Raw genomic sequence first — 26,955 nt, 5'->3', positions numbered from 1 at the left:
TTTCTGTCCTGAACAGCCAGCCCAGCCTTGCGGTCTGGGTCTGTCTTTTGAACAGGCCCAGCCTCAGCGGTGCATCTGCTGCCAGAGCAGGTCTACCTATGCCCGGGGGTTCGCCCAGCCGTGCTGGCCCGTCCTCCGTGCCCTCCTGTGGGACAGGCTGTTGCTGCAAATGGCTGCTTGCCAGGAGAGGATGGTTTTCTCCTGGGCTCTCCGGGAAAATCTCCCCCGGCTTTGGGGTCTGAACCCCTGTGTCGGGACAGGTGGAGCGGCTCCGTGAGCGCCAGCCATGTGCCTCTGGAGCCTGTGGGGAGCCAGGGCACCGGCGCAGCGTCGGCGTTGCCTCGCGGCACGGCGGAGGCATTCGGCTGCGCCTGGGAGAGGAGCGGGGGGCTGCGCAGGCGCGTGGTCAGGGGTGCTGGGGGGAGCCCACCAAGCGACAGCAGGCACCAGCCGTGGGAGGGTGCGAGGCAGGATGTCAAGGTCTGAGGTAGGAAATGGCATTGTTGCTTGTTAGAAGTGGGGCATGCTTCTCTGTGGGCAAGAGTGCTGAATTACGTTTTTCACTTTTTGGATCAAATTTGAAGAGGAAGTTGGGACTCGTAGGACGAGATGGAGAAGTTTATCATAAAGCAGGGCTAGGCAGAGGGGATGTCCAGCCTGGGCTGGGCAAGGAGGGGTTGCTTTTAGTGTTAGAAGAGCAAGGAAGAAGGTTCCCTCTTTGCCCACGTGAGCCTTCTCGGAAAGCGGAGCGTGGCCTCGTTGGCAGCAATAGCATCCTGAGCCTGGGGTTGCTCTCTGCGGCAGAGCAGGCAGCCACGGAGCCGCTTTGGCACCTGCCAGCTGAGGAGCAGGAGTTATTCATTAACTGGCTGCACCGTTTGGCCTCTTGCTCTGTTTTTGTATTGCTAACTGTCTCAGCCAAGCCAGCAGATGCGCTAGAGGGAACTGTGCTTGGGGATACGAGCCCGGCTTGCCTGCAATGAAGCAAGCCCTCTGGGCTGCAGCTCCAGGCTTTGCTGGAGCCTGCCTGATGGATGAGATTGACCTTACTGAGACAAATATTCCAATATTTGTCAGGCAAAGCCCCCGCAGTGTCAGCTGCAGGGCTTGGGAGCACAGGAAGATCCTATCTGAAGCAGGACGGCATCCAGTGGAAGGCTGCTGGGAGCAAAGCCTTGTCTGAGTTTGACTTTTTTTGTAACAAAGGCTTCCAGCTCCCAGGAGAAGCACGTCCCCAGGTAACTGATGGGCAGGGGTTCAGCAGACCCTGTTGCCCACAGATCTGTGGGGATACTTGCTTTCAATGGGTTTCAGTAAGTGGAAAACAGAGATGGCCTTGATTCCAGTTCAAATCCTGCATAATATGTGCATGTCTTGAAGCGGCTGCAGCCTGCGTCTTGGGGCACTGCTACTCAGCACGTGAAAACCACACTGCCACACTTTTATGCATGCTGTTATTAGGTTTAGGCTCAAGTCTATCCAATAATTTTACTTTTCATTTATTTTCATCACAAGTTGCAGAGCAGTCTGACAGCCCTGTAAAAATACCTGAGAGATGACAGGCAGCTTGTGGGGGGAAAGGCAAAGCTTTCTGTGACTTTGATAAGGGACTGACTGAAGAATGCAGGAAGAAGTCCTCTTTCTGTTTGCCCTTCAGAGTATGCAGTTGATTGCTCAGTCTGTTTTATAACACTGAGCTTTTATTTGGAAATACCCACTTCAGCTTGAAACCAGAAGCTCCGACAATGACAAATCCATTCAGATCAGATACTATCGTTACAGGGTGGGGTAACAAGCTCCATTCCCATCTGCTGATAGAATTGTCTCCACTGTGTACCCTCCTCTTATCTGTTGCTCACAGCAACGTCTCAAGTGGCTGTTTTTCCCCTCAGAAAGCCACAATGGGGATCATTTTAAGCTGCATTATGACTGGTCTGTTGCTAGAACCCACAGATCAGAGTATGTTGGATTAAGAAATGTTAACCCAGAGCCTTGGCTACATTAAAACCTTTGCACAAGGGTGACAAAATGCTGGTAAGGCCCTGGTCCCTGAAGACAGCTTGGCACCCCTCTCCTGCAGCTGGTGCCTGGCTGCTTCGTACTGCAGCGAGTGTCACTGCGGTGCTGCAAGAGCTCGAGAGGCATGACAGAATCAGTTTTCATTGTGCTTAAATCAGTAAGTCTTTTGCTAGGCTGATCTTAAGTCAGCTTATTACCACTGTTTTCTAATGCTCGTGAAATACACATGCTTCTTTTATCCATTGCAACATCTTTTATCTACTACGGTTGAAACTCATTCTGAATTAGGAGCCAGAACAAAGAACTGTTCACTATCTACATCTCACCAAAGCCTAATGTGGAGGACAAGGGGAATGTAAGACTTGCAAAACCTTTGTAGTAACCCAGTCTAGAAACTGATTTTATCTTTAAAGCTGTAGCTGTTCTCTTGCTGTTAAAACTTATTTCACACTCTGCTGGTTTTGGAGCACGTATAAAGAATGCGTATTTGCAATTACAATTTTTTTTATTTTAACATAAAAAAAACCTTGCCTTTTCCACGTATATTTCTATGTGTGTAATATTAGCTCTGATCCTATGATCATCTGTATAAAACAGAGTCACAGAAGTTAGAGATAGAAAAGGGTTAATAAACTGCCCACTGTATGATGCAGTTAATACACTTCAGCTGAATTCTACTTTTGTGTCTTTAGTGGTCTACGTTCCAAAATATAATTAACATATCCATTTTAGTCTTTTCGCTGTGATACTAAAAATAGTGCAGCTGCTTTCTCACGAATTGGTGCTGCTGGTCACATGAAATTAAAGTCAGGGAATGGAAAGGAAGCTAAAAGCACCATGCTTAAAACTGAGCTACCTCTGGGCCTGGCTGCAGAGAATATGAATGGCATTAGAATAGTGTTATGCAGAATGGGTGTAGTTTAGAAGCTGTGATGAATTTTTCTGGGAGAGTTGCTTGGTATCAGAATTTCCAATCTGCTTTTAGACTGAAATTCTGAATGGTCAACATCTCAGAAGGACACAGAGCACAGTAATACTTAGCAATGTCTTCTTCTGTACGTTTTGTTATTTAATTTTCTTTAAGTGCATTTCTGCATTTAATGCACGCTCTTGTTAAAAGAACAGGGGAACCAATGGCATCTTTTGGTCTTTGTGCAAAAGAACAGCTCTGTCCAGTGCAAAATTGCTCCCCCACCATATGTCCTCCAGGTCTTTGTCTAGGCTTTATGAGCCTAGAGCAACATTGGTCTTTGTGGTGTTGGACCCAAGTGTCATGGCTGTGTGTTTGCATGGACATTTTCTCAATATTTCAAACTACCAATGTACCCTTATGGCTAAGGCAGAAGGTTAGTCGGGAACTCTCAGCGTAATTTTCAGCTCCACAGAGCTTCAGCCTTTGAATTAATATAGTGGACATCTTCCTCAGCAGAAGGCAGCGTCTACTTGTGTGGTTCTCTGTCAACCAAAGAAAAGCATTGGAGGGGGAAATATGGGAGGGACAATGATGCTTTTTGCTAACTGGAAAAGCCTCTGAAGGTAACAGCGGCTTCTGCCCTTCTTTTCCCTCTCCGTTTGCCCAGGATGGCGCTGCAGCGAAGACCTCTGCCACACCCGTCGAGAGCTGCAGTGCAGCACTGCGTGTATTTGACAAGCTGAGTTCGACACTCAGTGTGCAGAGTGTCAGTTTGTCAAATACCCCAAGTGAGGCATTTGCTGAGCAACGCAGCGGCGCTCCGAGGAGACCACCTCCTTCCTCCCCCTTGGGCGGGACCCTTCCTGCCCGCGTTCTGCTCCTCTAAAACGCTGGCGAGAGACTGAACAACCCACCTCAGTTACTGAATGCTTGACTCTGAGCCTGTGCCACCAGGTTTCCCTCCCACCCCAATTTCGGAGGCGGCTCTCGGGGTACTCCTCCTGATGGCAAACCTGTACCGACATGGGCCTGGTACAGCTGCTCTGCCTTGTGCAGGCAGAGAACTGAGCCCTGGCTCCTTACTCTCTGCAGCCAAAGGCAATGCTGTTCTCTTCGCAGTGTTAGCTAGCCAGCTGTTAACTGGGCTCGGTTAGCAAGGATGCTGGGAACTATAACCACAACATCATAGGTGAGGGCAGCATTATCCATAATACAGAATCTTTTCTTTGGACAGGTAGGAAACTTTTTATATTTGAATTTTGAGCACAAATTAATGAGGCTCCTGATTAACTTCCCTCTGTCCCACTAGCCAGTGAAAAACGCGTGTTTGCTCAATTTGTTTTTAAATTAGGCCAAGGAGTCCATCACTTCTCCTTGAAGCCTTGTTGTTTGGAGAAGGCTCCTTGGTTTTGGATGGTTATTCCTAGTCAGCACTTGCAGCTACGTTACCTGTTGCTTTTCTCTTATTTCTGCTATTTAGTTAAAGTAATTCCCGCTAAATCATCCCACTGGAAGATCTAAGGATGGGTACGCGTTTTTAATAACTGACTTGTAGCATATCAGATCTGCAGCTTGAGATGTCTCAGGGTGGGGAGAATGACAGAGGAGGAGTGCCCAGCCCAGTCAGACAAACTCTCTGAAAGCATTTAACATTGAAAACTCAGAGACTAAGAAAACATCCCAAGACCCAACTGGCTTGTTTTAGGACAGTACCAGCAGCAAATTTTGCCGTATTTGGGAATATTGATAAACTTCAATACTAAGCTTTTGGGGTTTTTGTTGCAGCTATTTCTTGCTAAATATTTTGAAGAAGCTGGGATTTGTACAAAGCTGGGACCAATGAATGTATATCGTTGCCTACGCAAATTGTGTTCTGCTTTTTGAATAGGTCCTATCATTAGGGCTTACTGTGCGCTTCTGGACAAACATGGTCCTACTCCTTGTGACTCAGACTCCTGTGGTCTCTCTCAGGCACCTACTCATGACTCACAGACATCACCCTGATCTTTATCACTGAGGTCAGCTTCAAAAGAGAACAAAGTCTATTATTTCAGGATTTGTTTTGTCCCCAGTGGATCCCTAATGCAGCAGGCAGCTGTGTCAACCCCAGTCCTTTCTGCCACCACAGACCTCAAGCTTTTAACAAACCTGAACCCTTCTGCACCACAGCTAGGCAAGTGTTCATTTATGCTTTTCATCATTGTTTTCTCACACATCTCCCGCATTTACTTTCAGCAGGGTTTTCACCTCTGCTTTTGAATAACACCCCTGCCTGGCGCTGCCCCCCCCAGCCCCCAGTTCCTTCTAGATGGCTGGGGGAAGGGGAAGAAAGTTAACCCCTGTCTCTCTTACAAGAACAAATACCAAACTGGGGTGGGATGAGTTTCTCTGAGACTTCCTCTCCCTTCTCCCTGCTGAGAACAGCAGGTTTGGAAGGGCTCTGAAGGCCAGGTAAGTGTAAAAGCCAATCGGTCCTGTCGTTGCTCTGCAGCAAGGGGAGCTGCAAGTCTCATGACATTGTGCTGGCCACTAGAATTAGTGCATTTTTTTGGAGGCAGTGTAGTTTCGGAGCGGAAGCTGAGGTTTCCCTTCTGTGCTGGAGCAGAGCTGGCACTCAGCAGATGAGTCATGTCACCGGGTGAGTGACCAGCACAACGAAGAGAGAAGCTCTTTTGTTGGATGGCGATACAAAACAGCAAAGCCCTCCATGACTGTCAGAAGAAAAATGTTATGTTTCCAACAGGTGTTACTCCCAAACGCACAAAAGAATATAAATAAAAATATAGTCACACGCTTGCTGCCTAGGGAGAAACAACAGCTTTGGCACTGGAGAGGCGCTTTTTGTGTTCCCACTGTTCTGCCGCTTATGGCCAGAGCTATTTTGCTGTCTGCCCTAGAGGCAGTGCCAACGTGGGGTACAGAGCATCTGCTCCAGCTGGGGCATCAGCTACCCCTCTTAACCCCTATTGCCTTCTTCCTCTGCAGCTTCTCCCAGGCTTCAGGTCTTCTGAGGAGGGTGCCCAGACCTCCTCAGAGCAGACCGGCACTGGGACAAATCAAAAGTTGGAAAAATCATGCTGTTACACAGCCTATAAGGGAACTTGGAGCTGGGAGCTTATATTGGCAGCAAATCTTGTATAAAACGCTAGGCTAATTGAAAATCAATGAGGATGGCACTTGGGTGACAAAAGAGCGCGCCATGGCCTGTGTTTTGTTTCTGGATCTGCTGAAGTGAGGATGGGGAAGCTGAGATGTTTTCAGTTCCCTCCCCACACAGCACTGACCTCGCACCACATGCTTCTGCCCTGCGTGAGCACGGCTGCAGCTCGCCATTCCCCTCACTTCGTTTGCTCCGCGCCGCCGCTGAGAGTGCTGACGCCAGCAGCTGCTGCTGCAGCCTGGTGCTGCCAAGGCCAGCTTGCGCTAGCTACAGCAAACACTGTAGTGGGGTGAATTACCTCACCCGAGGTGCAAAGCACGAGAGACCCTCACACACGTTGCTAATGGTCCCCGTGCTTCTCGTCCTTGGTCAGGGCACAGCTCCCCTCCTCCACGGGGATGGGGGAGCTGGCCAAGACTGAGAGCTCAGAGACCAGTGCTTGGCGGGGGGTCTGGCACTGCCGGAGTCCCTGCCAGGACAGGCAGGCCCTGCTGGCTGCTGCCCCGGGAAGCGCAGCAGCCTGGCACTGCAGCACGGCCGTCCCTGCATGTCCATCGCTGTGTTTATGAAGCCTTCACAACACAGGCAGGAGACTCCTCTCTGATCTTGCCTGATAATCACCTAATGTCCTGAAGAAGTGTCACTGTAATTCAGAGCAATAAATGTAAAAGCGAGGCTCTTCTTCCCAGTGCTCAGGCCATAAAAATCTAGGTGAACCTGCTATTAGGTCGCTGACCTGGGAAGGGGAGGTCCATGGCAGCAGAGACAAAAGCCATGTGGGTCCAAGTCAGTGCCAAGAAGGAGGGCTTGCGTGACCCAGACCTCATTGCTTCCCCATGCTCCCTCCGCAGCACTGACTGATTTAATAAAAGCCAGTAACTCTCCCTACAGATGTGCTTTGCTAAAGCCAGGCGGCATGCCCCCCTCCCTGCCCCTGGTCTGCTTGCCAAGCCTGCGGGACGGGGGATGCTGCTTGGAGGTCTCTGACAGACAGGGAGGGCAGAGCGCTACAGCAGCACCCCAGCACATGTAAGATGCAAATGATTAACAATGAGGAAGAAAACCAGGCTGTGAGTAACAGCGTGTATTGCAAGAAATGCATGTCAGCTGAAGGGAGGAACAGCAGAGCACACAGACTTGCTGCTTTTGTAAAAAGGATCTTTTCTTCTGGTTTGCTTTTGCCAGAGATCCAGGAATGCCCTGGAGTGGGTTTAAGCTGCAGTGACAGGCTGCACAGCCCACAGCAAAGCCTGCACCCCACTAGCATGGGGCTTCTGTCCACTGGTGTAGCAGCGCACTCGTAAGCGTGCCCCTGCCAGCCGGCACCTTCCCGCAAGGCTGTGGCCGTGCTGCGCTCAGCGTGGCTCAGGTTGGCCACTGAGCTGTTTTCCACTTGGAAGAGACTGTTTGATTTGAGTCACCAACAGCCGAAATACAGGGAGGTGCAGAATATTTTTTAAAAGTAACTGATTTTTAGAGCAAACCAATGTGTTGAGCAATGCCATGGAATGAAAGTTAGGGGGCTCATCACCTACAGGGACATTCCCTCTTCCTCTATCAATGAGCTCCAGCCTGACAGCAAAAAATTACATTCCTGAGACATCAACTCACCTCTGTGGTCCCTTTAACATGCTCTAACAACAAAGACTCAGGGACAAGCAGGATGTACTTTCAGTTTTTGTTGATCTATAAAAGCCAGAGGGAGTCCATTTCCAGCACCATCCGTGGCTCCTTGCAGGGTGGCAGGAGGAACAGGCACTTGAGAGTACACCCTGCTGGTGCTATGGGCTATCAGCATTGCACCCAGCTGCACCTTGATTTGCAGGCTGAAGACATTTGTGCTTCCACTCCTTCAGATCTTCTCTTCCTCGCTTTGGTCCTTCAGGCTGCTCAGAAATTATTCGCTCTATAAAAGTAGGTAGATAGCCCCTTGGCTGAGGTTTTCCGCACGGATGGGCAGGGCCTCCTTTGCCAAAGCCCAAGAAGGTTATGCAGGTCCCCTGGGTTAAAGAAAGGAGTGAGACTGGTATAGTTTTTACAGCAGAAGGCAGACAGGAAGAAGAGTTTCCTCTGGTAGGGTTTACCGCCTAACATCTGCAGCCCTGCACAGCCATTGTTTGGAAAAGCTGGTTCTCTACTAAACTTTTTCTATTTAATATTCTGATTCCATTGCATTCACAAGATTCTCATAATCAGGATTTTTCGTGATGCGTATGTTGTCATAGCCGTTGTCTTGCATGGGGAAACTGTCACTGGGTGTTTCAGTCTTAGAATTTGTCTCCTTGAGTAGGCAGCTATCAGGGACTTCCACATCAGCCTCCAATCTTGTGTCATCTGCAGTGCTATGGCTGAAAAAACAGACGTTATTGAGAAGGTCGACTAAATCAGAAGTCATTTGATTTACATCTTAGTCAAAGTCAAGATCTACCGCATCATCTGTGGAACAGCAAAACTGCTGTAAATCTAGTGAGGGCCTGGGAAGCTCTGAGACACTAGAAAGTAAGGAGAATTACACACACAAAAAGAAGCAATAAACAGTTAGTAGCCATAAACTCACGGCGTCATCATATTATGCCCAAAAGAGTTATCACCAGATAGTCTAGCCTTTAGAAAGTAACTACCAGTAATATGTGGGAAAAATGGCAGTGTGTGAGGCTAGAGATGGTTCAGGTGTGCCTCTGAAAGGGAAGCAGTATGAAGGGATTAAAGGTTGAGATTAGGAGAGGGCAGAAGATCTGTTCGTGAGAGAGAAAGGCGTCTGTAGAAGGAACTTATCTCGAGGGAAGAGCTGAGAATTCCTGTCCTTGGCTTTGCGAAATAATGGTAGGAATTTACTACAGAGATGTTTTCCCACGGCTTCCGCAAGGCCGAGTGAAGGGCCCCGAATATCTCCCTCTCGTCCCAACACATTAAAGAAGGGGCTCTCTTGCTATCTCCTGCACTAAAGTGTTAATGCCCTCATGCTGCTCACTGAAGGGCTGTCAGGGCATTCAGATCCTCCCCCAGCAAGGCACGGAAATCTTTGGGCTTTTCACTGAGCAAAGAGGCCTTTTGGAAACAGACACCGGTGCGGTGCCTGCAAAGTCCTCTTGACGTCCCAGGGGAAAGGTTGTACTCACAAAGCAACTTCATAGAGAGGTTCTGGAAAAAAAGAGGAATCGGAGACGTGCATCAACATATTTTGTGGTTAACGTGCCACAGAAAGAAAAAACCCAGCCGCTCCCAGGTATCCGCCCTCAGGAACGACCCTCCCACCCTGCCTCTCCCTAGAAGGGACCAGTGGGGCTGGGCTTGGGGCAGGGGCCGGGGGATGGTGGGGATGATGATGGGGTGATGATGGGGGTGACGGGGGTGCGGATGGGGCCGTGGCCACCGCCCCGCCCCGCCCCCTCGGGCCAGGGCTGCCCTCTACCGCCGGCCCCGCCCCGCCTCACGCTCACCCGCCTGGCCCCGCCTCCGCCCCGCCCGGCCCCGCCCCCTCACCGGCCTGGCCCCGCCCCCGCCTCGCTCACCCGCCTTGCCCAGCCCCCGCCCCGCCCGGCCCCGCCCCCTCACCCGTCTTGCCCCGCCCCCGCCCCGCATGCCCCCGCCCGGCTCACCCGCCTTGCCCCGCTCACCCGCCCCGCCCCGCTCACCCGCCCCACCCCGCTCACCCGCCTTGCCCCGCCCCCGCCCCACCCCGCTCACCCGCCCTGCCCCGCCCCTGCCCCGCCCCGCCCACCCGCCCCGCCCCACTCACCCGCCTTGCGCCGCCGCCGGCGGAGCAGCGCGGCCGCCAGCGCCCCCAGCGCTGCGACCCCCAGCGCGGCCGGCAGCGCGTAGAGGTGCGGGGGCGGCGCGGCCTGAGGGGGACCTGAGGGCGGAGGGAGAGCGCTGTGACAGCAGCGGGGGGACCCGCCCGAGACCCCCCGCAGCACCCCGGGCTCCCCCGGCGCTGGGAGCGCCTTGAAACACCCTCTTAAAACACTTCAAACGAACGAAAGCTGCAACTGCGGCCAAAGCCCGGACAAGCCGCCGAGGCCCGGGCCCAGGTCGGTCGCTGGGGGGTCGCCGCGGGGCCCCCCGGCAGCCCTGCCCCGGTCGGTGCGTCTCCATGCACCGGCGTTTGTAGGTGGCTGCAGCACGGCCCGGGACCGCTTCGGCTTTGCCTCGCTGGGACCCGCCGAGGGTTCCCCAGGACTGTCTCGCTTCCTCTCTCCGCTGGCGGCTCCCTGGCTGCTCTGGGGCGATTTCCCGCAAGGCAGCTCCGCCGTAAGGCTCCCGGAGACATGGAGCGCCGAGCCAGGTTTCTCGCCCCAGGAGACCTCCCGCCGAAGCTTTGCAACCCCCCCGGTGTCCCAGGCTGAGGTCCCCTCTCTGCCACTGGCTGTGCTGCTGTCCTGGGGGCTCCGCCGCAGCTACCCACAGCTGGGCACCTGCGCCCGCGGCCCGGGCGGATCGCGTCTGTCCCACCTGCAGAGACGCTCTGCAGCCCAGAAGGAACGTCAGGCTGGTTTGTCTCGCCTCCATCGCTCACAGAGCCCTCGGCAGGGTGGAACAGCCCTTCCCCGGCAGCCCAGGCCGCTTACCTGTGGGCACTCGCTGGGGCACATCGCCTCGGGGGGTGGGCTGGGGCCTGCCGGCCTCGGGGCTGGGCTGCCGTGTGACCGGGCTCTCTGTGGGAGAGACGGGGCCTCAGGCTGTTTCCCCCACCCCTCCGCAGCACAAGCCCGGTAAGAGCAAGGCACGGCCAGAGCCGGGCTCCCATCCTGCAGGGTCCTGGTCCCAGGGGGGCACGGGGAATGTTTTCCTGACCCCTGCTGCGATCAGACATGCTCTGAAGCAGAAAGGACGCCAACCCCCGTGGCTTCCTCGTTGCGTGGCAGTCAAGACACGGTTTGTATTTAGTGTTATACAGGTCTGATGGCGCTGTGAAAGAGGGAGCTCGCTGCCTCAGCCTCGTGCGGCTGTAGGCCGGGGACTCACCTCTCACCGTCAGCTCGACGGCGTCGCTCTGCTGCACAGCCCTGGCCCCAACCCTGTTTTCTGCCTCACAGAAGTACGTGCCAGTGTCGGAGGGCTGCAGGCTGTCCCACGCCAGCTTGGCCTGGCTGCTCAGGAGCAGGGCTTCGCCCCCTGGGCCGCTCCTGAACCAGCGGTAGCTGATGGGGGGGGACCCGCTGGCCACGCACGTCAGGCTGGTCCTGGCTCCTGGCGCGAAAGTCAGCCCCGGCTCGCTGGCCCTGATGACGGGCTTGGTCGCTGCAACTGGAAGACAAAGCAGGTTGGGCCTGGGTCACGCTGGCCCTGGCTGCGGTGGGGAAGGTCCCCCCCCGCCATGGCAGTTTTTGCTCTGGCTTTTGGTGCTTTCCCAGGAGGAGGAGGGGCACTGCACTCTCATCACCTCTCTGCGCAGGTTAAGCTCAGTTCACCTGTGCTTAAAGCCAGGTTTATACCAGCTCTGCCACAATTTTTACTGCCATATCATACAAGGCCTGCTCTGTTGGGTGGGTGCCCCCCTTGCAGAAAGACAGCTCACTGTAGCGCACACTGAGGATGCGTGGGAAGGGGAGAAGGCAGATTTGGCTAGTACAACACCCGCTCGCTGTACCACTTTGTGCAAGAACCACAGAGATGCTGGCTACCTGCACAAAACCAAAACCAGATCTAGATGTTACCTCACGCACCATGGGTTCAAGTGGCCTGTTGGTAGATCCAGACTGGGATGTGCACTAATGGATCCCTCCTTCCCCAGTCCATCCCTATGTCCCCATGAGTGGAGAAGGGCTAACGGAGCAAAGGCAGAGGATGCCTCAACACCCAGCCTGGGCGTGGGTAGACAGTGTGGTGTGAAAGACTATTCCCGCTAGCTGTTTCTCCTCCTACATGCTCTGTGGGTTAGACTGGCTACGCAAGAGCGGGGCTTTATTGCTGGTTTTACCTTTGACAACTTTAACCGTAGTGGTCACCTCCTTTTTTATCAGGCTGTTATTTTTAGACCTCCAGATGACTTGACAGGTGTAGTGTCCGCTGTCGGGGATTTCAAGCTTCTTGATCAGGAGCGAGGCATCCCCTGGGCTGTGCTTCGGGACACTGACCCGATCTCGGAACTTAGACAACAAGATGTGGTCACCAGAATTATCCCTCCGAAAGACAGTGGAGGTGCTGTCGTCTCGCTCCATGCTCCAGATAAGCGTTTCCTGTGTGAAATCATCTGAGGGCCTGTAGGTACATGGTAAAGTGGTGGATCCCATCCACGTGCCCTTGACCTCGTGGACACCAGACAGATCCAGGAGGGCTGCAGGGAACAACAATTGAAGAGAAATAAGAATGCAGCGGAAGAGGAGAACGTCCTTAGGCTAGGCGGTGGAAGTCAGCATTCGGCCACGTCTTAGATGTGCTGTAGACCACAGCCAGCTAAACCAGGGCCTGTCCCCATCTCACTGAGCACAGGGAAGTGAACAGATCTAATGGCTATTTTTACTGTTTCTCTCTGGACGCTTGCCAGTTCTCAATTCCTTCTCTGTACAGAGAGGCACAAATCCTACTCCTGGTGGCAGCGTCACAGCTCCAGTCTTCACAAGACCTTAAGGAGCATCTCTTACTCCTGCTCTCTAGCACCAGCCTGTACACCCTACTTCTGCTGCTTGGCTTTCTGCTTACACTTGCACATGGTGACTCAAACAGCAGCGGCCTCGCCCCACTGACACGCGATGCTCTGACAGCACCACTGGCAGCGTTGACTTCTACCTTCTAAATGGGAGGAAGGACGAACAAAGCGAGTTTACTGCTTCGCTGCAGTGAGCAATGAACGCAATGTGTTTGCATTCATCAACATCACTTTATTTTTATGCAACTTGCCTGTTGTGCACAGGGCCCAGGGGTACAGCTGCACAGGGAGGGGCACTTCTTTGTGCAACAGGCTGTCCCGGAGCTAACGGGCGGTGCCAGTTGCGGGGAGGCAAGCGTCTGTGTCTCCGTGACCTCGGGGACAGTGAGGGGACTGATGGGGGCGAGCACAGTGGGAGCTTGTTTCTGACATGGAACTTGGCTTTTCCTTTACCAGATGACTTTGGGAGGGCAGGCACAGCTCCATTCTTCAAATCTCACATCCCAGTCAAAGGCAATTCCTTCACGTATCAGTTTTAAAACATTTTCCATTTCTCTTCTTCCTCTTTTCACAGACCCCCACCAAGAAAAGCCGAGAGGGTGGAAGCTATTTAGAAAACTGTTCAGAAATACCCCCAAGGCATTTGATGCACTCAAGTTCAAGTATGTTTGCTATCCATTGTATTCATCTGGACACAATTTCCTTTAAACATCTCTCCCGTATTGTTTTGCATTGCTGTGTGCCATGAAATAACTGCCAGCATCCACCGATTCCCAGGGGAGCCGCTGTACTCGGTATGTGACCAATTTCAACATTAGCAGGGATGACTCCAAACGAGAGCTGATTGGAAGGAATGGGAGAAACTCAGCAAAATAAAAATCCCTGAGACAGCATTTTTAAAAGAAGTATTTCCTCCCAGTGGACACTTCTTAAACCGGGATGTAGTCTTCCAGACAAACAATATGAATTTTCCCACAGGAGGGAAATAGAGCTGGACCAGGCAGAAACCTGAAGGGCTATGTTAGAGATTACAAGACTGATCAAAGGGATTTTTATTATCTATAATGCATGATAACAGAAAAAAAAATTGAACTCTCATATTCTGGCCCATTTTCTAAGACATCTTTCTTCCTATCCTGGCAGCACCAGCTGTCCTGGTGGCATGGAAGCGGCATGAGGGCAGGAGCCTATTTAGGGATCTGTTCTGAAGTACTGGACCTGGAACGGGAACGGTGGACCAAACCCGATCTTTTTGCTTTAGCCTCAGAGAACTTCAGATCTGACCTAGATTTCTTGGGTCATACCTGCTTCAACCAGGTAAGCACCCTGCCAAGCACTCGAGGGGGCACAGGAGAGGAGGGGGCGGATTTTGTGGCACCTGGCTCAATCTCCCAACCTCTCCAGCTGTCTTCCCACTGAGACCACAGCTCCTCTGGGAAGTACCTCATAAGTAGCAAATTCCCTGATGTTAGCTGGACTTGGCTCACCTCTACCCGTACCCCCTTATCCCGCTCCCCCTCTCCCCTCCTCCCCAGAAAGGTACTGGTTATGTTCAGCTGCATTAACTCACAGTAAGTCACTTCAGGGGCAGAGCCCAGGAAGCTGCAAAGCTGGTTTTTAATGATGAAACGGGGAACACACTTCAACCCGTTTTTTTAAATGTCAGGGGCAACTCTGTGCTTCTGTACACCACTTGTTAAAACACCTCTCTCCTGCACACCAAAACCTTTCTCTGCTGGTGTCAATGCCGTGTGTGCCCTGGGAGTGGCACGTACGCCTCATGGGCACATGAATTGAAGCAAAGATTCCAGTATCGCCTCTCCTAATGCACGTAGAGAGTCAGCAGGTCAGGAGAGACCCAGGGGAGTCGTGTGTGCCTGCACCTAGTCTCACAATTACAGCTTTTCATCTTCCCAGGACCATGCTAGCAGAACAATGGTGATGCATTATTAAACTCTAGAAAAATGTTTCCAGCTTCACAATGACTGCTTTGGAAGCTTACGCACCAGAGCAGGTCCTCTCCAAGGGTCCTGAACAATCCTGGGTGTTTTTCTTGCTTTGGGGCATGGGAGCTGCCCTTTTGCTCAACACTGCCCTGTTTGCTCCACTCTTAAAAGCACCTTGTTGTATCTGATACCAAAGGAGACCTTTGTGAATTCCCAGGCTCTATCTTTCATACAAGAAACGAAAGACTTTCCACGCTTGACAACTTCTAAAACTGAAGACACTGTAATTCGAAAGATTTTCCCTACCCTCTTAGTACTCTGGTTTTTGTTCTTATACACTGAAGCATTTACTCACCATTGCAGCTGATGAGAGCCATCATGAACACCACTGTCCGCACAACTTCTCCCATTTTTCCAGAACTGCAGGTCCGTCCTCCTTTCCCTGCACTTTGTGAGAGACCCCACACTCCTGGGACCAGAATGCAAATGCAGAACACTTCCCTTTCTTCTGCCCTTTGTCATCTAGGATCCTCTTTCTGAAATATCACGAGTCCATTTCACTGCTGACTTAGATGAAGGATGAAGGATAATCCAAGTCTATAAGGATCGTCTCAGCTCCATTTCACATTCCCCTGTCCCCATCCACTTCTCTTACCATTCTCTTGATTTTTCTGACTAGTGCTCTTTTTTTATTCTTCATAATTATGTTTATTTTTCTCTTTCATTTTCCTTCTTTCTCTTTCTTCCACATTCACATCCCAGTGAAAGAGCTTTTTGATGACTACACAGTCAAGCACTCGCTAGCAAGGGAAAGCAAACCTGAGGATGCTTGTGAAGCATGAATTCAGTTCCCTCTGACTTGTGTGTGATGACATTGCTCAGCACAGTGCTCAGCGTCTCTCTCCGTCGTACCATGAGGGCTCAAAACTGGGCATCCAGAAATGGAAAAGCACAGGTCTGGGTGCACTGACTAACCTAAAAGTCATGCAGAAGCATGAGGCAGAGACCAACTTGCTGATGCTCAGTTCTGTTTCCTTAGTGTCTTCCCCTGCTGGCGGTATGCAGCTCTTCCACCACACACATACCAACTTCTGCAGCAACAGACTCTCTGAGGGCAACCATGTCTACCTTCTGAGTAGGTCAGTCTGTGACCTGAGTGAGGAAGACAACCAGCCCTCGTTTCTTTGCCAAAGAGCCTGAGGCTTTTAGACCAGAAAACTTAGGATGCCACTTTTACTGCTTTTTTTTCTGTTTTAACAGAAAATGTGTGGAGGAGAGGTATTAAAAACCCAACATCCTTCTCTTTACTACGATAGGAATTTCCCTGCAAAAGCTCCATTTTCTGCTGCCTGCCCAGAAGCTGAGCCCTATTGCAGCACAGCTACAGATGCAGTTATACCTACCAGAGCCACGGAGAAGGTGCATGGGGAAACAGAAGGTTAACCAGCTAGAGTCATCTGCATTAAATGTTACACAAGCTTTTACCATCCCCTGGTGATCAGATAGTTGCTGCCTGGTGCCCTCGTTTGCACAGCATCAGAGACTACCTTGGTACATGTTTCTGCTGCAATAGTCCAGCTCATGGGCAAAAGTCTTCATGTTTCATGCTCTTCAAGCACATGCAGTGTTTTCTAAGGAGCTGATTTATGACCAGCAGCAGAGGGACTTTAATTCAGGAGACATTCTGGGTATGCTCGCTAGGGGTACCTTTAAAAGTACATCCAAAAGTTATCAAGAGGGATTGTGCCCAGGTGTAATATGTTCCTGCTAGTTAGTACCAAAAGGAGAAGGGATTACATAAGATAAGAAACATCTATAAAGCAAATCTACTGACCTAGCGAATTCTGTTATAGGTTTTTAATCATTCACTAAAGCAACTTTCAGGCATTTATTCAATAGACGTGCCTTAGCATACAGTTTTAACAACTGCACCAGGAGAATAGTGTCTTTGAGCAGGAGGCAGATGTGTCTGAAAGACAGGGAGTCATTTTCTGTTGGAACTGGGAGGGAAAGGTGATTGGTGTAGTTTTACCACAGCTACATCCCATCAGGACAGATACTGTTTGATTTAGCTGAAGTTTTTACATTGCAGCTGAGCTCAGACTGTTCCCTGGAAGCGCTGCCGTTTGTCAGTGATGGCTTGTTCCCTCTCTGCACAGGGCAATGAAAACTGGGGACTATCTTCATTTTCCCCAAGTCAGTAAACTGATGAGAACAGTGCAGGTCTCATTTCAGCCTTCGGGTGGAGGCATGTGCACACGTGGATGGCTTGCTGACCGTCATTTCAGCTGAGCTCTGCTTATTGCTGCCGTAAAACTTGCCTGTGGCAAGCATGGGCAGCCTGGAGCAAGAAGCTGAATGTGGTGTGGCGAGACCTGGTACAACAAATTCATACGCTGTTCCAGACTAAAAGCTACCACCCGCTGCCATCCTGCTGAGGTAGACAACGGAGGCAGCAGCACCACCTGCTCTTGCGGAGCATATCCTTGCTGGTGTGGTGGAAACTGGATTTTTGCTGCCTTTTCTTCATGACTTCTTTACTGAAGTTACCAGCGTGGTACCAGCTCATACTGCCCATACTCCGCCTGCCCTCTCTGCTGCCAAGAAGCCATTAGCTATGTTTGAGTCTGCTTAAAAGCAAGCAAGCAAGCAAAAAAGCACTGATTAAAATTCAACCAATGCCACTAAGTTAATATGAGTCCATTTTCAGATAAATGACTTAAAACCAACTTTTTGCACATCCTGGCCCATGACTGATGATAGAAGCTTGTCCCAGCAAACTATCTCCTCTGCAAAAGACTTTAAAAGAAGCTGGATTTTGGGGAACATGCTCTGGATCCAGCTGAAAACCCAAGCTAAAACTGCTGACATGACTGCTTTCTGAACTGGACATGCAAGACTTCCTGAAGCTGCAATTATACAGGAAAAAAAAACAAACACTATTTAGCTAAAACAAAAACAAAGAGCTGTAGTTCCTCAAATGCACGGCATCTTTCTCTCCCTGGGACAGAGATGTAGCTGCTAGTTTTCCCCTCCCTGAATCACAGTCAGCCCATTTCTTTCTAAGCAGAGGCACTCCTCATAGTTTTGCATCTGAACACATGAAGAAAAAGCCTCTAATGTCTCAGACGTTATGACTAGTTACCTGGATTATTATAACCAAGTATATTTATTTCAGTGTCTCTGCTTTGGATTGAATCCATTGCTTTCTCCCTTGCAGTGCCAGGCGGGTGAGGCACACTGCAGCCGCCCATCTTCCTCCCACATACTGGACATGACACACTGTCAAGCATCATTTCGTCAAGTATCGCAGCTCACGCAACGTGACCGGTATGGCTCTTTGTTCTGCAATTTCTGCTACTACATCTCAGGCTAATTAGGGGTGGCACAGTAAGGTCCCCGTTTCCCCAAAAATGAGCGCAGATGGGACCTCGGACCCTACTCGTAGGGACCAGCTCTGCAGAGCCTGCATCTTACACTCATGTTTTGGCATAGTCTGCCCCAGGCTAGAGAAGTTTGCTACAATTTTCCTGGTGGTGAAATAAGATTTTTGGCCTGTGAAGGGGTGAAATTCAGTACCAAGCTTTGAGCAAACCACCAAAAAGTAGGTAACTGAAGAAGAAAGGTCTCAAAGTGCTCCTGGGCACACACAGACATTCACACACACCCACTTTTATAGGCAAAATAAAGAGAAGTATAACAAAAAGCTACTAACTTTGCAGTTCTGAAGTTTAATGCTTTTCATTTGCTTCTCCACATTTGGAGTAAACTGTGTGTTCACGTTGACAATTTTTTCCAAGACGTCATCACTGACAAAAGCTGCCATTTGTTCCCTTTCCATTTTGAAATCAAGGTTTCCCAGCCCTTGATTTTTAAGTACTTTCTTAAAAATGGGAAATGAAACTTGTGGTACAGGAAATTCAGGGAGAAAGTATAAGGTCACCAATAAGTGCCTGTGAAGCGTGCCTGGTTGGTTGTGAATTTTGATGAACTTTTGTGTCATCAGTTCCGCCGGTTCCTCACTGGACCTCTGTGTACTTCGGGTTTCATGGCTCTGGATGGGTAGCATTGTGTTCCACACTTATTTCTGTATTGCATAAAAGAAGTACTTTTCTGCTCCCTTTAAAAGTGCTACCAGATAATTTTAGCTAATGTCTGCTTCCTTTTCTCTTTGGAAAAACTGCAAACAAATAGTCCCCATTGCTCTCCTCCACGCTGGCCACGATGAGTAAGTACATTTTGCTCATTTTGCCTCATTCTGCTCTTTTTTCCCAGCTGAGACAGTATAAAGCATTTGCAAAGAAGTGGTTTTATGCCACTAATCATCCTTTATTATCATTGTCAGTAACTTTTCTGGCTCTGTTAAGCCCTTTCAAGATGAGAGACCTACATGCATACATAAGGTGGAAGAATTCCATGGGATTTTACAGTATCACAATCCTGTTTTCTATTGCCTTTCCTAATAGCACCTAATACTCTTTTTGAATGCTGGTGAATTTTGAGCTGATGCCTGCAGAAAACTGCATGTGCAGATCTTTTCTGAGTGTGAACAGCAAATCCAGGGATCCACTAATCCTGTATCTGTGTCGCTGATATCCCCCTCACCCCTCCGGTTGCTTGTTTTGTTTTACATCTGTCTGCGTGGCTTTTGATGGGACATGGTATCGCCCTATCCTTCATCATAAAAAAGTTCTTCTATAACTCTGCAGTATCCAAGTTCTAGATTTACTCAGGGTAGTAGAAATTATGAATAACAAAGCTTTTCAGCTCCCTACGTACCCTTCAGGCCTTCTAAGCCAGGATAAAAGTACTTCATGAGTACCTGCAGAGGTGCTGTGAGTGCTTGCTGGCATTTAAAGATGAGCTGGTCATGCAGAAAATATTAATATAAAAATAATTCAGACATGTATAAACAATTTTATCCACAAATTTATGGAAAAGTACCTAAATTCCTTCAAATATTAAACATCATTAAAAGAAAGACTAGAGCAGGTGAACTCAGAAAGCACGTGCCTTGTTGCGGGGTCAGCATCACCCAAGCTGTCCGGCGCCGCATCTATAGGAAGTGCGCCTGCATCTCGGCGCGAGCGCTGCAGAGAGGCACCCCGAGTACAGCACGATGGGCGCCCAGGACATTTCTTCTTTTTGCTCTGCTGCTCCTAGTAGGGTAAGGTTCTTTGTTTTATCCTGGCTTTAATCTATCTTTCAGTGTTCCTTTAAGGGCCATCTCACATTTAGGACATTTCACCACCTACACAGCACTTCGGGCGATGGAGGAGAAACGCCCACTCCAGGCCAACCTCGTTCTGTGCTTCTTGCCCAGGAACGATGGGGGTGTTGAGCAGCCTGTGGTGCTGGTTAGACTCCTACCACACAAAGGCTATGAATGCATATCCTTTTGGTCACATAAAGCGGTAAGTTTAGTACACTTTAGTGTACTAAAGTTTACTTACACTTTAGTAAGTTCAGTTTGGCCTGGGCTCCTCCTATCCTAGCTTTCAAAGGGCTTTCGTCTACAGAGGTCATGAAAGGGAACCAAGAAAAGCAAAATCAGGTCTATACAGCAGTCTGTAACTAACTGAAGTTCCTAAAGAGGTTTGTGTTTTCACTGCTGAAATTGTTAAGGCTCCACAAATCGTGGAGGAGCAAAAATGCTTGTCTAACCTATTTTTCAGAGGCAAAGGTGACTAAGAAGATAAATATTGCCTGGATGAAGGTACTCTTCAGGACTGCTACCTGCAGAGCACTGTTGGTTCTCATGCAGTATCGCCTACTTCATATACAGATTCCTGTGTGTTTCCAACACAGTCATATTCATTCTTTTCTGTACTTATTTCTTGAGATCTTTTGTTTACCATGTGCTCCATCACATAGTTGTTTTCGGTGGAGCAAATGGGTTCCTCGTAATGACCTGCACTTTCACATCTTGAAGAAGCTGCTGCTCTCAAGTTATGGCTGAAACCAAAACAAAATACAAAAGAAGAGTTGCAAACAGAGTAGACAAAGCATCCCCCAACCATTAAGATTTTGAGCAAGACTGGTCTGATTCAAACCCATGTAAACCTGGGCCATTGGAGTATGAGAGTATTCTGAGGCAGAGAGTCTTGTCCTTTGCTTCTAGGTGGCGGGAGAACCTTGGACATTATAGCAGCATTTCCCCCAACCCAGGGAGCATTTCAGAGGCAGCAAAAGGCATGTAAGGAACACAAGATTACTGCCATTTTTTGGAATGGCACAACCAGGCAACTGCTCTTTGCATATATATATATGTACATATATATTTTAAAAAGTGGTGGAGAAATGGTGAATGGCGAACTGAATGTAGCCCACACCCACCATGTGGCTTATGATATCTAATATCTTTAAAATGAAGGTAAATCCCATGAGGGGAAATCCTATCGCATCATTCGTTCAGTTGCTCACGGTTCAACTGTTGCTTAAAATGCTGCTTTATAAACTGCTTGGGAAGCACAGGACCTGGGCAAAAGCCCCTGGCATGTTCTACCATGGCACCCAAAATCATCAGCACTTTAACTTTATCTAGGCAAGGGGTTCTCCTTGTATGTTTTGGCTGGATTATTAGGCTTTTCAGTATGGATTCCATAGGTTGCAAGTAGATCAGGATGCTGAAACACGAGTTTAGAAACAGCTACAGTTTCCTGCCTCAGCTATGATTAAAAGAGGCAAGTTCAGCCAAGGATATCTCAGGGATATATCAGAGTATAATCAGGAGCCTTAGCTCTCTAGAAAGGGATTCCTGTTCTTTGCATTTGAAAAAAACACTGGGAATTTATCCTTAGCAATGATCTTTGATAGTCCTCATTGGGCTGAGGAGTTGATAAACAGCTCCTGCTCATTATTATCATTCTAATATTGCAAAGGAATAGACCTTTCTTCCTACAGTATGTGCTGATGTGGAAAGCCCACAGATCATCAGTACAATGTACTACTGAGCTACCCTTGAACTTCCTCATCCATACTGCTTAAGAGGCTGTTAATCTTGACAGCTAACTAGCACCGTTTGTTTATTTCCTGCTCTGATACAGTCCCCAAAGACTCATCAACATGTTAGGCAAAGGATTATACTCACTCTTTTACTTCATAGACTTGAACTGGAAAAGAAAATCAGAAATGTGTATCAATAATTTGCATTTATAGTCTCAAAAAATAATTTCTACTGTCTCTTCTTGATATAAAAAAGTGATCTCTGAAGACAGAATAAAAATAGGAACCTTAGAGATCATGTTAGGTGGATGATGACTCCTATTCCCAGGGTTCAGTCCAAGAAAATGAAAACAACCCATATCCCAGCTGTAACACAACTGTGTCAAAATAACTGGCCCAAGGTCAAAGGTAAAGTTGAGTTTAGAAACTAGAAGTTCCCAGTTCCCACAGTTTTCCTATTCACAGGAAGTTCAATAAAGAACCATTTAGAAAGAGATTATTTTGGATTTCATTTAAAAAAAAGGCAAAAGAAATATTTGATAATGATTACTATTAATTGGTAGCATGGAGTTTTAGAAAGGTAATTAAAGAAACAAAGGGACAAGGATAAAACTATGGCCATCAGCATTAAAAAACCCCAAAGTGAAACCCCAGTGTCTTCTCTGTACACTGCTGAGTGCTGCTGGTGGGAAAGGGCACTCCGAGAGAGCATTTGGGCAGGAGTTTTGTAGTGTTAGTGCAGAAAGGAGAGAAGTATTCAGTAAATAGATCCTACGTCTGAAGACTAGAAAGGAAATGCATTTGTTTTGAATAGGGAGAATTAATGATGACCTCTTTTCCACCAGGTACTAAGGGAAGTATTAAACAGCAGCTGGTGCAAGCAGGTATTTTAAAGTCGCAGGACAAGATTGACTGGCTACTAGATACCTTAACAGAGATGATCACAAACTCGGTCGAGAACGGAGAGCCATGGGATGCCTGTGAGGACCCGGGGGAAACACCCATCCCCAATAACCATGGCGGAGCAGAGGACAGCGTGGCGGAGAAGCCGAGCCCCATGGGCGGCCCGGGGAGGCAGGGCCAGAGACCCCCCTGGAACCAGCGTGAAGAGGAACGATGCAGGGGCTGCTTCCTGCGGCGAAGCCGGGCAGGTGCTCCCCTGCTGCAGCTGGTTTTCCCTAAGGAAAAGGGGCTCCTCTACCTCTTTACATCTTCCACCACCTATTTTGATCCATGCTCGTCTTGATTGACTGCTGGTATGATGCAGGTGCTGGAGCGGCTACCAGTAGCTGCAAGCACAGTACCAGCCCCATCCCCAAAATCCCTCAAAGGTAAAACCAAGCTGGGCATACACAACTCGTTCAAATTTTGCAGAACACTCCACTCACCTTCTTTGGGCTTTCTAATGCAAATGATAATAAAGACAAGAAGGAAAACCACAGCACTGCAAACCACAGCAATCAGGATGACCAGGGGCAGGGACAGGCGAGTCCCCTGGGTACCTAGAGCAACACAGCAGAGTCATGAAGCCTGTGATCCGAGAGCCAAGCACAGATAGCACACAGTGACCTTTGAAAGAGGCAAAGCCCACTGAGCTCCCAGTGGAACAAAGGTTATGGCTGAAATAGTGTGATGTTTTTCATTGCAGCCGTGGCTCTGTACAAGGCCTCCGTTAGCCTCAAATGCGTTAAGAGGCTCTGCCGGTTGTCTTTACGGCCGCAGCCTCTCAGCAAGAGGTACGTGCCACCGGTCTGGCTGGCTCATGCTAGGGCACCGGTTCAGAGCCAGGTGGGCGAGGGGCTGTCAGGGGGAGGACGAGCAGGGACACACACACGCAGCGCAGCCCTGCAAGCCCTCGGCAGGGTGGAACAGCCCTTCCCCGGCAGCCCAGGCCGCTTACCTGTGGGCACTCGCTGGGGCACATCGCCTCGGGGGGTGGGCTGGGGCCTGCCGGCCTCGGGGCTGGGCTGCCGTGTGACCGGGCTCTCTGTGGGAGAGACGGGGCCTCAGGCTGTTTCCCCCACCCCTCCGCAGCACAAGCCCGGTAAGAGCAAGGCACGGCCAGAGCCGGGCTCCCATCCTGCAGGGTCCTGGTCCCAGGGGGGCACGGGGAATGTTTTCCTGACCCCTGCTGCGATCAGACATGCTCTGAAGCAGAAAGGACGCCAACCCCTGTGGCTTCCTCGTTGCGTGGCAGTCAAGACACGGTTTGTATTTAGTGTTATACAGGTCTGATGGAGCTGTGAAAGAGGGAGCTCGCTGCCTCAGCCTCGTGCGGCTGTAGGCCGGGGACTCACCTCTCACCGTCAGCTCGACGGCGTCGCTCTGCTGCACAGCCCTGGCCCCAACCCTGTTTTCTGCCTCACAGAAGTACGTGCCAGTGTCGGAGGGCTGCAGGCTGTCCCACGCCAGCTTGGCCTGGCTGCTCAGGAGCAGGGCTTCGCCCCCTGGGCCGCTCCTGAACCAGCGGTAGCTGATGGGGGGGGACCCGCTGGCCACGCACGTCAGGCTGGTCCTGGCTCCTGGCGCGAAAGTCAGCCCCGGCTCGCTGGCCCTGATGACGGGCTTGGTCGCTGCAACTGGAAGACAAAGCAGGTTGGGCCTGGGTCACGCTGGCCCTGGCTGCGGTGGGGAAGGTCCCCCCCCGCCATGGCAGTTTTTGCTCTGGCTTTTGGTGCTTTCCCAGGAGGAGGAGGGGCACTGCACTCTCATCACCTCTCTGCGCAGGTTAAGCTCAGTTCACCTGTGCTTAAAGCCAGGTTTATACCAGCTCTGCCACAATTGTTACTGCCATATCATACAAGGCCTGCTCTGTTGGGTTGATGCCATCTCCGTTCCTCTATAATCACCACTGCCCAGGGAAAGGGAAAGGGAGATCGGGCACGTACTGATGAAGTTTGGTCAAAGAAAAGCAATGCAACATCCCAAGGACTTCCCTTCTAGTGTGTGTCCCTTGGAAACATTGAGCCATTGGATACAGGTAGAGCCAGGGACAAGTTGGTGAGAGGCCACAAATCCTCCCCCGGCCCCCGCACTGCAGGGCACAGTATCCTGGGCAGAATTCCTCTCTCTGAGCCATTTGCTGCTTCTTGCTGGAATCTGACACTGCTCAGCAAAACACTCCTGCATTGGAAGTGGATGGTCACTGCCTACTCGGTCTATTCAATCCCTAAAAGCCTGCCCAAGCCAAGCCTTCCACCCCTGCACACCTTCCTTCTTGGTTTTACCTTTGACAACGTCCACTTTAGTGGTGATCTCTTTTGCTATCAGCGTGTTGTTGCTGGCTTTCCAGGTGACCTGGCAAGTGTAGGTTCCCCTGTCAGAGATCTCCAGGTTGAGGATGTGGAGAGACACATTCCCTGGGGCGTCCTTCAGGACACTGACCCTGCCCCTGTACTCAGACAGGAGAACGTGGTCACCAGAATCATCCCTCCGAAAGATGGTGCCAGAGCTCTGGTCGTGTACCACAGTCCACGTGAGCGTTTGCTGCACCAGGTCCTTCACAGGCACGTAGGCACATGGCAGGATGGTAGATCCCTTCCACACACCTTCAAGCTCACTGGGGCCAGTCAGGTTCAGAAAAGCTGCAGGAAGAATGGATAAAGAAAATTTTTAAAAAAGCTATCACGGTGAAGGCAGCTCCTGGGTGATGAAGCGATGGTGAGAGCATCGGCAGGTAGAAGCCACCAAATCAAATGCAGGGGTGGTCAGTGGAGATGACGAGGGATGGTCTGTTCAGGGATGGGCTAATAAAAAAGCAGCGTGGCATGAGGAAGGCAGATGGGAGACAGCTGATTGCCAGGGCACTGCCGTGTGCTACGAGCGCAGTTTGGCTCTCATGCTCTGCCTGGGGCTTACCTGCAGTCAAGTGAACACCAGGCAGAGCGTAGGATCAGGATTAGCAGACAGCTTAGGGCTGAGGGAAGGAGCTTGTCTCAAGCCCGAGTTGCGCAGCTCCCTGGTCACAGCTGGCATCTGCCCCTGCCACCCAACGTCACCCTCTGGGCTTTCCTGGAAAGCGCTGCACGTTAACAGCAAACCATTTGCTCTTCCGAAAGACACTGCTTTTTCAGATGAAGCTGAATTTAAGCAACTTAATGGATCAAAGAAGTCTAAAACTTTTTAAATTTTCCTAAAAAATTAGGTCCATTGCCTTTGTCCCAGTACATTTTTGTCACTCTTAGGGCTAAACCTATTCTTCCATAGACACTTCTTAAACCTTTTCTCCCAATTTCCAGACCTCCCCTTTCCTGGGAACACGAGCCCTGGCCAGACCCCTTGCGCTGGGCCGCTCGCTGTGCTCTGTGAAACAACTGTCGCCAAGCACCAGGGGTCTTTGCGCTCTGAGTGTGTGGGCAGCGCTTCCGCAGCCTCCGTGCACCGCTGCGCTCCACGGCGCATTTGAAAGATTTGAAAGAGCTGAGCACCCAGCCAGCAGCATGCAGAGATGTTGGCCTTTTTGCCATGTTTCCATTTGCAAAGCAGACTGCACCGAGACCCGCAGACACACCAGCGCCAGGGAAGGAACTGCCCCAAGCAGGAGACCTTTCCAGAGACTCACCATTGCAGAAGAGAAGGGGACTTAGAAGCACAGCTGCTCTCACCAGCATTCCCATCCTCCCCGGGCTGCAGCTTCTCCCTGCCAGGCACAGCAGTCCTGCTCTCTCCAGGTCAGCAGAGAAGTCAGAAACACTTCCCTTTCTTCGCTCACTTTGTCACTGAGAACCCAGGACAGCTGCTGATGTTTTTTCCTTCCTCTTTTTCAGAAAAAAGTGTCTCAGTGATGACTGTCAGAGGTGTGGGCAGAACAGAAGTCCTAAGGGAGGGTAAAAAGAAGAAACTTTAAGAATGACTTCTACTCTCTTTCCTATTTCCTGCTGAGTATGCTTTTTTCCCCTTCTATTTTTTAATTCAACTTTAAAAAAACTGGTTCCTTTGTTTCTTTTTTTTCCTAAACACCTATTTCTTCCTCTTTTCCTCCTTACATTGCTTTCTAAATAACAATTTTTAACTTGCATGTTACATACAAGAAGATCCGAGGGAGTACTCTTAAGGAGCTAACCAAGGCCCTTACTATTCCTTTTCTTACCAGTTTTCCTATGGAGCTCACCACTGTGTTTTAAATTAAGATTCATGAAACACCCTAAATCTTTACATTACTGGTGTGAGACAGATGATCATTTTAGGTCCCTTCCAAATGAAATATACTATACCATTATATCCCATTTGAGAGGTGGAGAGTTTAGGTGTACAAACCCAAAACCAAATAATTTCCTAGAGCTGCAGGCACCTGGCCTTGTCCATCCTACTCTGTGTCACCGATTGATCCTCCTTTCTCAAGTAGCAATTTAGCTGCTTGGTTCAATTGATTAATTGCATTCAA

The 26,955-nt window shown here is 50.0% G+C and overlaps 2 protein-coding genes and 1 long non-coding RNA gene across 9 annotated transcripts; 1 reads left to right on the top strand and 2 right to left on the bottom strand.

Annotated features, from left to right (window-relative positions):
* Positions 1-7,525: 7,525 nt before the first annotated feature.
* On the bottom strand, positions 7,526-15,156 carry LOC142063140 (V-set and immunoglobulin domain-containing protein 4-like). 4 transcript variants are annotated; one of them, XM_075106530.1, is made up of 7 exons: positions 14,983-15,155; positions 12,013-12,369; positions 11,058-11,339; positions 10,661-10,747; positions 9,832-9,945; positions 9,212-9,233; positions 7,526-8,440 (listed from the first exon to the last, which is right to left on the bottom strand). In XM_075106530.1, exons 1-7 carry the CDS (start codon positions 15,035-15,037, stop codon positions 8,245-8,247), a joined length of 1,113 nt encoding a protein of 370 aa, XP_074962631.1. In that variant the 5' UTR covers positions 15,038-15,155; the 3' UTR covers positions 7,526-8,244. The 4 variants fall into 4 exon arrangements, with proteins under 4 accessions (XP_074962631.1, XP_074962630.1, XP_074962632.1 ...); XM_075106529.1 differs by lacking the exon at positions 9,212-9,233 and having other exon boundaries at positions 7,526-8,471; XM_075106531.1 differs by lacking the exons at positions 9,212-9,233; positions 10,661-10,747 and having other exon boundaries at positions 7,526-8,471; positions 14,983-15,156.
* On the top strand, positions 13,637-22,967 carry LOC142063142 (uncharacterized). The gene is made up of 3 exons (XR_012662648.1): positions 13,637-13,998; positions 17,848-17,957; positions 22,418-22,967. It is a non-coding gene; the product is annotated as an uncharacterized LOC142063142 (long non-coding RNA).
* On the bottom strand, positions 19,539-26,336 carry LOC142063141 (V-set and immunoglobulin domain-containing protein 4-like). 4 transcript variants are annotated; one of them, XM_075106534.1, is made up of 8 exons: positions 26,134-26,308; positions 24,957-25,156; positions 24,800-24,869; positions 23,870-24,151; positions 23,473-23,559; positions 22,961-23,074; positions 21,718-21,739; positions 19,539-20,582 (listed from the first exon to the last, which is right to left on the bottom strand). In XM_075106534.1, exons 1-8 carry the CDS (start codon positions 26,186-26,188, stop codon positions 20,384-20,386), a joined length of 1,029 nt encoding a protein of 342 aa, XP_074962635.1. In that variant the 5' UTR covers positions 26,189-26,308; the 3' UTR covers positions 19,539-20,383. The 4 variants fall into 4 exon arrangements, with proteins under 4 accessions (XP_074962635.1, XP_074962634.1, XP_074962637.1 ...); XM_075106533.1 differs by having other exon boundaries at positions 24,800-25,156; XM_075106536.1 differs by lacking the exon at positions 22,961-23,074 and having other exon boundaries at positions 24,800-25,156; positions 26,134-26,336.
* Between the last annotated feature and the right edge of the window lie 619 nt (positions 26,337-26,955).

This window comes from Phalacrocorax aristotelis, chromosome 11 (genome assembly GCF_949628215.1).
Source record: "Phalacrocorax aristotelis chromosome 11, bGulAri2.1, whole genome shotgun sequence".
NCBI lineage: Eukaryota > Metazoa > Chordata > Aves > Suliformes > Phalacrocoracidae > Phalacrocorax > Phalacrocorax aristotelis.
Note: the sequence above shows the minus strand (reverse complement) of the source record. Positions and strands in the feature narration are given on the sequence as shown.